The sequence below is a fragment of the Podarcis vaucheri genome (assembly GCF_965113315.1).
Source record: "Podarcis vaucheri genome assembly, chromosome: Z".
Taxonomy (NCBI): domain Eukaryota; kingdom Metazoa; phylum Chordata; class Lepidosauria; order Squamata; family Lacertidae; genus Podarcis; species Podarcis vaucheri.
Window position 1 is genome coordinate 27,731,761 of NC_138758.1, and position 11,740 is coordinate 27,743,500.

The 11,740-nt window shown below is 44.2% G+C and overlaps 1 protein-coding gene and 1 long non-coding RNA gene across 8 annotated transcripts in view; one reads left to right on the forward strand and one right to left on the reverse strand.

The window, feature by feature from the left end:
• LOC309523982 overlaps positions 1-5,063 on the reverse strand; it is an 84,450-nt gene extending 79,387 nt beyond the window's left edge. For 5 of the 6 annotated variants that reach the window (XR_014215706.1, XR_014215707.1, XR_014215708.1 and 2 more), the window contains exon 1: positions 4,826-5,063. This is a non-coding gene — a long non-coding RNA (uncharacterized lncRNA). The remainder of the gene's footprint in view (positions 1-4,825) is intronic. The other variant, XR_014215705.1, reaches the window with a different exon arrangement.
• Positions 5,064-5,183: 120 nt separating this feature from the next.
• LAS1L (LAS1 like ribosome biogenesis factor) overlaps positions 5,184-11,740 on the forward strand; it is a 44,843-nt gene continuing 38,286 nt past the window's right edge. The window contains exons 1-5 of one of the 2 annotated variants that reach the window (XM_082208255.1): positions 5,184-5,320; positions 6,580-6,810; positions 8,166-8,291; positions 9,477-9,546; positions 9,736-9,817. In XM_082208255.1, coding sequence (XP_082064381.1) covers positions 6,629-6,810; positions 8,166-8,291; positions 9,477-9,546; positions 9,736-9,817 — 460 coding nt within the window. In that variant the 5' untranslated portion in view covers positions 5,184-5,320; positions 6,580-6,628. Of the gene's footprint in view, positions 5,336-6,578; positions 6,811-8,165; positions 8,292-9,476; positions 9,547-9,735; positions 9,818-11,740 lie in introns of both variants that reach the window. The other variant, XM_082208256.1, reaches the window with a different exon arrangement.

Here is an 11,740-nt window from a genome sequence, read left to right on the forward strand (position 1 = left end):
ATCGGCAAGCCCTAGGCGCTGAGGCTTTAACCCACAGCGCCACCCGCGTCCCTATTTTCATTAACAACAAGAGGCAAATACAGTGGTACCTCTGGATGCGAATGGGATCCGTTCTGGAGCCCCGTTCGCATCCTGAAGCAAACACAACCCGTATCTGCGCATGCTGCGATTCGCCGCATCCGCGCATGACGGCATTTTGAGTGTCTGCGCATGCAATGAAACCCGGAAGTAATGCGTTTCATTACTTCCGCGTCGCTGCGGAGCATAACCTGAAAATGCTCAACCTGAAGCATATTTAACCCGAGGTATGACTGTACAGAAAAAATAAATAAAATATTGGTTTTTAAAAACAAAGATTAGTTGTCACAATTGTCAATAAAGAAATGTAGAATGCAGCTGTGATTTACTAAGCTAATAATAAAGCATACTGAGAGGGAAAGGATGTGTTGTCTGTAATTACCAAAGGGTTCTATGGTCTCAGTCCATTTCAAAGAAATAAACAACACTGGGCTGTAATAAATTAGGACACTTGTATAGATCTGTGGTACCTGACATTCCTGAGTTGCTGTGTTTGTATATAAAAAAAAATAATGAGATCAAATGACAAAGAAGGGATCTTGAACACTTATGCCCCTGGGCACTTTTGCTTATGCAAGATCTTTTCAAGAAGGGCCAAGCCTTGGAATAGCAAAAATCAAGATTATTGAGATCAAAAGCCTTCCAGAACTTGGCAGTTGTGGCCTGGGCCCCTGTCAAAAGATGCCATATCATTCCTTGTTATTCAGGTCTCGATCTGAATTTACAAACAAATTTAAAAGAGCCAGACAAGGGAAGGGATGGCTTGTTTGTCTTGCTAAAATTCAATATTAAAAACAGTTAAAACAAATTGCAGTCACAGGATGGGTTGTGAAAACACAAATCTATGCTGACAAAGACAGGTTAAAGATCTGTGTCTTCAGCATACCACAAAAACTATGTGATGCAGGTGCCAGATTTAGCTCTTTGGGAGGGATTTATACATCCATAGAGCTGCCAGAGAATGCCCTCTACTGGGCTGCTAATATCCCACCTTCTGATAGCAGATAAAAATGACTACTGGGGCGGGGGGCACTTTCTGCTATTTATGTATGAACGTAACACAAGCTTAGTTAACAGTGGATTGCACTTTATTATTGATGAAGCCTCAGAACCTGCACAGAGTAGAAATTAAAGTCCTTCAGCCAGGCCACACCTGTGAGTTAACTCTCCAGGAGTTGGGCTCCTCGGTCATAGCTGATTCTCTTAAAACAAGGGCACATGCGAGATACAGTGGAACCTCAGGTTAAGTACTTAATTTGTTTCAGAGATCCGTTCTTAACCTGAAACTGTTCTTAACCTGAGGTACCACTTTAGCTAATGGGGCCTTCTGCTGCTGCCGCACTGCTGGAGCTCGATTTCTGTTCTCATCCTGGAGCAAAGTTCTTAACCCAATGCACTATTTCTGGGTTAGTGGAGTCTGTAACACAAAGTGTATGTAACCCAAGGTACCACTGTATTTAGTTGGCAATGCATTCATTACAGGGAGGAGGAAACATTTGTTTGTCTGTTTTGTTGTAAGTTTGGGGGGTTAGACTGCATGATGTCTGAGTTCCTTATAATTCTTGAGGTCCTGAACTTGACAAGGGTTAAAAATCAAATGGAGGATTCAATTGTTGAGGAAGCCAGGCCAGCTTCTTAGTGAGTCAAATATGTAGGGTTCTTAGTATAACAAAGGAAGTGGTTGGATGGCCATTTGTTATGGTTGCTTTAGCTGATATTCCTGCATTGCAAAGGGGTTGGACAAGATGACCCTTGAGGTCCCTTCCAACTCTATAATTATGATTCTATGACCCCCAAGAATCCTGTGAACAATAGTTCAGAGCTCACAGGTCTCAGCACCCTACACAAACAACTCTTTCTAGGATTCTTTTTTTGGGGGGAGGAAGAGGGGTAGAATGTTTTAAATGTGCTTTAAATACATAGGGTGAATGCAGCCTTTATGTAAATCTGCTGCTGTACATCCTTCCTTGGTTCCTGCCCTGCTATGCTCAATCCCTTTAGTGAGGCACAAAGGGAATAAACTGGAAATGCTTTTTGCAGGCTCCTAGTTTACTACTAATCCCATTATGCCTGATCAAAAAACTAATGGAAGACCCCCAAGGGCATCATGGTTTTTAATTAGTAGGTATTTAAACAAGATGCTGTCTTTACAGTATACACGTGTGCCTTTCAGCTTTTCCTTCATTATGTGGTGGGATGGACAGGGTTGTTGTTGTTTTTTGCCACACTTCCAGGAACACTTGCTTAATAAAATGTGTGAGACCAGGCAGGGCAGAGGGCCATGAATATGGTTGGTCTGCAACATGGAACATATCAAGTGATGAAATTTCCCTGGTTGTACTGGTGGTTATTAGTGATCTTTTGCCTACTTAGCCCTCCCCCACCTGCTTCCCACCTGCAGATCACACCCCACCCCGGAGCCTTTCCCCACTACACAGTATTCCTGTCCACTATTTCTCCCTTGCAAAATATTTCTTAGTGCTGCTTTGGAGAAGTTTTTGAGTCCTGCAAGGTCACTGTTTCCTCCTGCTGCTGCTTGGAACCATGCTACTGGAGGTCTAAAGTCAGGGTGGGCAAACACAGTAATTTATTCTCAGGGAGAAGCAAGGAGCCGGGGAACTGACTTTAAACTCTAAAGAAATTTCAGTGGGTTGGTTGGAGGTGTGAGGTACATTGGTCCAGGATGGCTAGGTTTGATTGTTAATTGGTCATTTCCTCCCTTTTCTGAGGCTGTGACCTAAAAAGGGGCAATACCAGAAACGACCAGGTAGAAGAGCACTGTACTTGCTAAATTCCATAATATGTGGTTGTATTAGTATTTTCCTTCATGCTGATATTAGTAACATTCAGCCTCCACTTCAGTGCTTATACGACATCTGAACTACGCCTTTAGGTTGGGGAAAGGTGGAGGGGATGGGGTGTTCAGTTTGCAATTATTCTTTTCAATTTATTTTAAAACAGCTGAACTACTTTTTTTTTTAAAGAAAGCACTGCAGGACTGTTGTGAGCAATGGGGCCAGGAATGGCATGGAAGAGACTCTTCTGAGTAACATCTCTTCTCTACACCCATGTCTCATAGATGGTTCAGGAGGATACCATAGTTAATGGTATCAAAAGCCAATAAGAGATTTCGTTAGAGCTACAGGGTCATATTCTCCATCTCCCAATAGTTGTCATTCACCAGGGTGACCAAAGCAGATTGAATCCAGATTGAAATGTGTCTACATATTGTTTTCTCCAGGAACACATGCAGTTGCATCACATAAATCCCTTGTCCCAAAATGTGGTATCTACGACAGAGCAGTAGTTGTTAAATGCCATCTGGTCCAGGGTGGGTTTTCCCCCCAGGAGTGGTTGAACTATCACCTCCTTCTATGTGAGCAACATCACCCCCTCATGAAGGGCAAGGGTGCAAATGACACGTTGTTGGGTACATATTCACAAGTACCCTGCCAACATCATCAGGCTACAAAAGCTGAAACTGATCCCACAAAGCATGGCTTGATGGAGTGCTTGAAACCTATATTGGGAATACATCAATCACAGCATCTAGCTCACTATGGAGATGAATAAACCTTGCCCACAAAGTGCCTAGCAAGCAACTCACAGAAGGTCTCTGAAGTGTCCTGGGCCCACTCCACTGATATAGGTGCCAACAGTCTGCTGACCACCCTGAAAAATTCCACCAACTGATTTCTTGATGATGACTTGGAAGGAATGGAGTAGGCCTGCTTTGTGTTTTCACAGTCACAGAGTAGGCATGATTGCCTGTGTTTGGATATCTTTGCGGTGGGACTTCCACCACCTATGCTCTGTCATCCTGCCTGCCTGCTTCATCTCATGTATACTCTCCGGTATATCAGGGGAACTGAATGTGCAGAGAAATCACTCAGGAGTGATCATTTCCATGTCCCTCTGAATCTCACTGTTGCATAGCGAGACAAGGGCCTTGGTAGGATTGCCAATCCTAACTGTTATAAAATTCCTTAGAGAGTACTGGAGTCTGTAAGCATGGGCATGTTTAAAGATGCATCTTCAGCATAGGAGAAGCTGAGCCAGAGTAAGCAACAACTGTACAGGAAGGGTCAGATTTTTTATGCACTTTCAAATTTTGAGGGGACATTTACCCAGGCCTGCCATCACCCAGCAACCTTCATGGCCGAGTTCAGTACAGCGCTTGTTTGGGTCCCAACAGGCAGAGTTCCAAGGTGTAGGTGCTGCCACAATAAACAATATTGAGTACTTGGTATCAAAAGGCATTTGGGGGATTCATTCGTATAAAGCAGGTTTCAGTCTTACGAATCAGGGAAATTACTGCCAGGTTATAATGTGGGCAGGGCTGAGAGGGGACTGTTGAAAACAATGGAGGGGTTCAAGGATTTGGTGTCGCAACAGCAGCTGCAGTAGATCACCTGCCATTACTTCCTCACAAATAATAGCTGAAGGGGAGGCATTGGAACCTGGATCTCATTTTTGTGTGAAAAGTTTTGTGTGGGGGGTTGTCCTTTCATCAAAAACTTTTGCTGAAAGTTTAACAGGGCTGTGAGAGGCAGTTTGGCCTAGTGGTTGGGCCTGGAGGAGACCAGGGTTCCCTATTCCCACTCAGCTACTGCCTCTCGGCCTGAGGTATTACAGGGTTGTCGTGGGGATATAAATCGGGAACGGGGAGAGCCAGGTACACCAGCCTGGATGAAAAAAATGGATGAAGCCTAAATAAACTCGTAAGATGCTTATATCTCTTACCCACCTGAGTCACCTCTCAGTACTGACGCCTTTCACGCCAGAATGGCATGCTTGTGCGCTTGCGCCCCCGCCTGAGGAAAACATAAGAGGCTTCCGCCCAACCGCAGCTCCCCTTAAAACCCTGGAATCCCGTGCCGTTGCTATGGGCAACCGTCACTTCCGCCCAGGTGAAGACCGGCAACCACAAACACCAAGCCTGGAAAGCCCCGGAAGCTCAGCCGCTGGGGACAGTCTTGCCGCAGCTATGTCTATGCCTTCTCCCTCATATCCGCTTCCGTGTCGCAGGGGGCGCCGGGCACCCAGTCAGATTGCTCCCTCGCTTCCTTCGCCCCGCCCCTGCCGCTGTAATTGGTCTTGCTTTGTCTCCCGCTCGTTTTCTTTTCCCCCCGGTCGGCTTACTCTCTTCTTGACTTTGGAGGGGCTGGGGAGCTTCGCTCGTCCTTAGCCGGTCCCATCGGGGCAGGATATAAGTGTGTGCGGCGGGTCTGCTCAGCATAAGGTGGACGTGGGGGACGGGATGGGTGAGCGCGTGGGTGGAGTGGTTACAGGCGCCTCACACACACCCCCTTCCCAAATAGGGCGGTGGGGACCTAAGTGGTGGTTTTGCATCGTATGTGTATATGGAACACGGGTATCGCCACACAGTGTGTGCGTGTGTGTTGTATGTACGTCAGTAAATACAGTATATGAATGTATTCGTAGGAATTATTGTTCCATGTGCTGGCGGCGGCCTTACAGTAGTTCAACTCAATGCAGTTTAAAACAACATAGAATCACATAAATACTACTAAATATAGTGATCCTAATTTATTTAAACTTTATGTGTGTTAGTGTATATGTTTAAGCGTATACATCTGAAATATTATGTATTTTGTGTGATGTATGTATAATGTGAAGGTATGAATTGCTACGCGGGTGGTGCTGTGGGTTAAACCACAGAGCCTAGGATTTGCCGATCAGAAGGTCAGTGGTTCAAATCCACGCAACAGGGTGAGCTCCCGTTGCTCAGTCCCTGCTCCTGCCAACCTAGCAGTTTAAAAGCAGGTCAAAAGTGCAAGTAGATAAATAGGTACCGCTTCGGCGGGAAGGTAAACGACGTTTCTGTGTGCTGCTCTGGTTTGCCAGAAGCGGCTTTGTCATGCTGGCCACATGACCCGGAAGCTGTATGCTGGCTCCCTCGGCCAAGAAAGCGAGATGAGTGCCACAACCCCAGAGTCAGCCACGACTAGACCTAATGGTCGGGGTCCCTTTGCCTTTACCTTTACTTTTAAATGCAGCAAACGCAGCAGAGGCTTGAGTGTAAGTGTGCGTGTGATATATTTATAGAGAGCGCATGCAAAACTTAGTAATTGTCATCAGTGTATGATTTTAGTGATTAACAGGATCTTACCAGGGCTGTATGAATAGTTAAAAATGTCTTTTTATATTTATATATGCACCACACAAACAGTTATGTTTATTTATGTGTGTATGGTTAGATAGATAAATGGATATAGGACCGCCACAGAAATGCAGGAAAACAGCATCAAGTATAGGCTAAAGAATTTAATTGTGTTAAAGGTGCTTCAAGACGTTCTTTGGTTTATGCTGCAACAGAGCAGCACAGCTGCCTACTGGAAGTTGAGTAAATGCCAGTTTTGTCCAAGCTGACCTTTGAACTTGTGTGGGATGTAGGAACAGCATTTGTCAGCTTGAGAACGCATATGAGACATTGACTTTGGTGTGTTTCAGCTCACAAAGGTTTTGTTTTATCCTTAGATCTGATAGTGTTGGATCTGCGGAGGTTGTTGTAGAGTGTAGCCGCAGCATGGCTAGTGGTCCCAGTAGCACAACCCCAGGATGGAAGCAGATGTCTTGGCGGAAGAGGCCACAGAGTGTCGTGGCTTGGGAGAGCAAAGCTGAATGGGACCAAGTAATGGTGGGCCTATACTGTGGGGACCGTGAGATACAACAGGATGCGTTGGACCGAATATCTGCTTGGAAAAGCAGGTAAGAGGGAATGTGAACAGGTTATAGAGACAGCAAGCAGCTTGGGGAGGTACCTGAAGTGCAAGGGAAGGATGGCAGGGGATAAGGTGAGTCAGACTCTATCCCAGAGCTTTCCAAACTTTACATGTTGGTGACACACTTTTTAGACATGCATAATTTCACGACACAGTAATTCGGCAAACTGAAGGTTAAACTATCCCCTTTCAGTCCCGGGAGAAGTGCGGGGAGTATTCACATGGCACATCTACACACTGCAACTGACACACAGTTTGGAAACCTCTTCCCTATCCTATGATTGCTAGGGGTGAAGACCTCTGTCCACTCCTCCTCTGCTTAGCAGCACCTATTCTTTTCTCAGTCCCAAGCTCTTGGCTTTTCTCTTGAATTTAGATCAGTGGTTCTCAAACTTTTTTCTCTGGGACACACTTTCAGAATAAAAATTTGCTTGCACCTCACTAAATTTTTTATTGATAAGAAATGCATTGGAAAACAAGAAGAAACAGCTCCCATCAATGCTTGCTTTATAACACAGAACATGAATACTTTATAATATGATTATGGGACATCCAGAAAATATAAAACAATGCAGCTACATAAGAAACATGAATCATTCTTGAAATATAATATAAATGAGCTTCTTACATATGTATCTTAACTACAGACTCAGTAAGAGGTGTGAGCTTGCTTTTGCCAGGTAATCTCATTTATATTAGGTCTAATTTGAGAGAAACAACACAAAGAAGTCTTTATTTTTTCTGATCTTTCATATTTGTTGAAAATCCCTGTTCACAAGGATTAAGTTGTGGAGAACTAGAATAGCCAATGCTCTTGAACAGAGGCATGGATTCTGCTTCTGGTTGCATATTTTTTTTAAAAAAAAATTGATACTGTACTACACTGAAATGTTTAAATGTTTCTTTGAATGTCCTTGAATCTTCCTGCCACCTGTACCTTCCTCTGCTGCCACACCCTTTGAGAACCACTGATCTAAATCAAGGATGGGGAATTTATGGCACTCCAGATGTTGCTGGACTACAACTCATGTCATCCTTCTGGCTGATAGGATTTGGAATTCAACATTTGCATGACCACAAGTTCCCTACCCCTGATCTAGATCCTGGTCAATTTCACGCAGTACCTATCTTTGGCAATTCAAGATGAAAAAAATGGCATACTTAAATAATTTTATTTGTGTGCCACTTTTCCACAGTTAAAGGAGTTCACAGGTCTCCTTGAGGAAGGGGTTTTCTTAAACTCAGAGTTTGAAAACTACTGCTCTAAGAGGTAAGTATATCCTTTTTGTCTTCAGAATGGAGACAACCCTGGCCTCACTGTGTTTCACTCTTTAAACCTAGGTATGGGCATAGGATGCCATTAGCTGTGGAGTGCACTGCGGATCTGATTCGTTGTAAACTCCTAGATGCCTCTGGTGTTATGAAGTCCCATGAACTGGTCCTTACGTATGGTCTAGCTCTTGTGAGGTAAGAACGGGTAGACAAAGGAAGGAAGATTGGAGGGCTGGGAAGGGTGTTTGTGCTAGTCAGTAATTCCACACCCCTAGTGCTAAGCAGGGAGAGATTAGGCTTTCTTTGTAGAAAGCTGTCATAACATTATAGCATTTTCGGTCTATATATAATTCATAATTGCAGCATACGTTAAAATTCCAATCGTTAAGTTCTTGGGTGTTGTCTCCAGCTCAGGTTTACGCACAACTGAAATTCTGTTTTGATTTCAGTTAAGGTGAATAAATGTTTAGTAACTAAGTTGGCACATAGGAACCAACAGGTTCAGTTCTAGCTTGCATGAGAGAACTTTAATACAGCCATTCAATTAGATTTAAATAATAAAAGCAAAACCAGACAATCCAAGATGATTGATTTAAGGCATTTCACATTTTTAGAACTGCAGATTAGAAAAAAAAGTAAAGTGTAAGGTTCCCAATTCACTTAGATTAAATAATCTTTTTGGCAGCTGACACTGTTTGGGGCAAAATAAAAAATGTGACCCACAACTTTCTCTTATGCTAGCACAAATGAAGCTGCTCTATAGGTAACAAACATGTTTGCATCATCCAGCAACCATCAAATTTTGGAATTATATGACTGGTCTTCTATAAAATTCTGAAATAAATAGAGCAATATGTTCCTAGGTGAATTGTATAAAGGGTAATGCACAATGCTGTTGATTCAGTCTGATCCTCATATATGAAGATGGCCCTTTATCATCTATTAAGAATTTACCAGTCAGATATTCTGTGACTGTAATTTGAAATCAAACTTAAGTATTTAAGTCATGTTTTGATTAGTATTGTAGGGCAGAGCTGATAGGTCTAAAAGAATTCTGAGTATGTAATAAATTTGAAATGTTAATTTTAATCTTACAGTCAGAGACATGTACATTGTGCTCATACTGATTAAATCTATTGATACCCTTTAGTGTACCACATCAGATATTATTGACTTAACTTTTATTTATTTATTTTTTGTGGATTCACATTCAGTGGAGACTTTCAAACAACAGTTCAGGTTCAGTTCAGGGAAACAAAATAAAGCTTTATTCCAGTTTTATATTTTGACTGCACTCCTGGAAACATTTTTTTCAGACAAATGTATCATGAAAAACTAGAATCAGTTGTGTATTGGGTATTTTTTTTCTTTCATGTGCAGGTTTGTGAACCTCATCACAGAGCGGAAGCAGAAAACGGTTGTCATTCCACTGAGACGCCTAGCAAAAGAGGTAAGAAGGTTCCAGAGAATTAAGTCTCTGCAGGCTGCAGACATTACACACACACACACACACAGAGAGAGAGAGAGAGGCAGGCAGTTGGATAATGATGACACAGATAGTATTCATCTCCAGCAAATGTGAGGGAGGTATTACCCCTTGCCCCTGTGATGTTAATGACCATTTGGTTCTCTGTTATAGCTAAACATCCCAGTCTGGATTGTGAACCTTCGTCATGATTTGACCCATGGCAACCTACCTCACCTGGATGCTTGCCAGAAAGGTGAGTGCAGCTTTATATAGGGCTATCTGTGCCCATTCTGTGGGAGAACAGGCCAGACTCTAGAGGCTCCCACCTGGAGAAATGGAAGCAGGGGTAAATGGGAAGAATAGGTGACAAGGCGATTTACAAATAATTAAAATCAATTTAAAACTGAAAACAACAAATACATTTAAAATGATTCTGAACCTGTAACAAGTAAAGACTCATGGTAAAGATCCATTTATGCAGCTGGGGAAGCCTCTGGGAACAAAAGTTATCTTCAGTTGCTTCCAGAAAGTGCAGATAGTGGGTGCATGTCATATCTCAACAGGAACACTGTTCCACAGAACAGGAGCAGCCACACTAAAAGCCCTGCACTGAATTACCACAGAGTGGGCTTCTGAGATCTTTGGAACTTTCAAGAAAGACTCTCCCATAGATTACAGCCATCTACTGGGTATAAAAGGGGGTAAAGTTATGTGTACTTGGGCTTAGCTGGAATACAGTACGAGGGTAAGTGGGGGGCGGGTTTGCTAAAGGCTTCATGGAAGAGGTGTGTTTCGAGGAAGGGTTAGAAGCGAGGTATTCTGGAAAGGTATTTCCAGGCAGAAGGGGTATTAAGAGACAAAGGTCGGCATCCTTTGAGGGAGCAGTAGATCTGCAGGTGATAGAGATGGACTGTCAGTCCCGCTGACAATCTATGTGCAGTACGATTGCGTGTTACATGCAATTAACTTTCACAGTTCCAACCTGACACAGTTGAAGGCAAACAGGTTGAAATTGCACAAGGCAAAGCAAAGCAAGACACAGAGTCACCTGGCATAGAAAAAGCTTTTAAGCTCTCTGCCTTGGGGGCCAAGGCCTGCTCAGCATGCAGGCTCTGGGATACTCTTTTGTGAGATCTTACAGACCATTACTAGCCTTCCAGAGCTGGCCCACTGGTTGGGCATTCCCTCCACTCCATGCAAACTATGGAGCTTTAAAGTTCTTTTGTTTGGAGTAAAGGAAAAGGGACCCCTGACGGTTAGGTGCAGTCAAGGATGACTCGGGGGTTGCTGCGCTCATCTCGCTCTACTGGCCGAGTAGCTGGCGTTTGTCCACAGACAGATTCTGGGTCATGTGGCCAGCATGACTAAGCCACTTCTAGCGAACCAGAGCAGCGCACGGAAACGCCATTTACTTCCCGCCAGAGCGGTACCTATTTATCTACTTGAACTTGACGTGCTTTCGAACTGCTAGGTTGGCAGGACCTTCTGATCAGCAAGCCCTAGGCTCTATCGTTTAGACCAGAGTGCCACCCGCGTCCCTGCTGGGATTACCTGGCATGAAAAGAGCCTGTCTGCCTTGCTTTCTGGGCATGACCCACTCAGCATGTAGCTCCAGGAGTACTGGAGGTACATGTGGAACCATTACAAGTCTCGTGCTTTTGAGGACCTGTTTGATCAGAGATAACATTGGGACAAAAGAGACATTTAACTCTAATTCCACCTTCACCTACTGATCTTCAGCCCCAGTGGGCTGCTCTGCCTCACCAAATGCCTAACCGCTAAGTGCAGTACTTTATTATTTCCAGCAGGTGGTGCTGTGCATTTAGGGCTTGGTAAATGCTTTCACCAATAGAAAAACTGGATGGTCTGAAGATCTGGATGGTCTGAAGAGGTTTGCGCTCAGCAATCCCCAAGCTACAGCAGCGAGACTGAGCCCTCCCTCTCGCTGTTCTGGCTTGGGAACAGCCTTGCTAGCTTCTGCAGGACAGCTGGGTGAAGGCACCCCGCTGCCCTGCAGAGGTTTGCGCTCAGCAATCCCCAAGCTACAGCAGCGAGACTGAGCCCTCCCTCTCGCTGTTCTGGCTTGGGAACAGCCTTGCTAGCTTCTGCAGGACAGCGGGGTGAAGGCACCCCGCTGCCCTGGAGAGCCTGTGCTCGCAGCCGTCCCAAGCTAGAG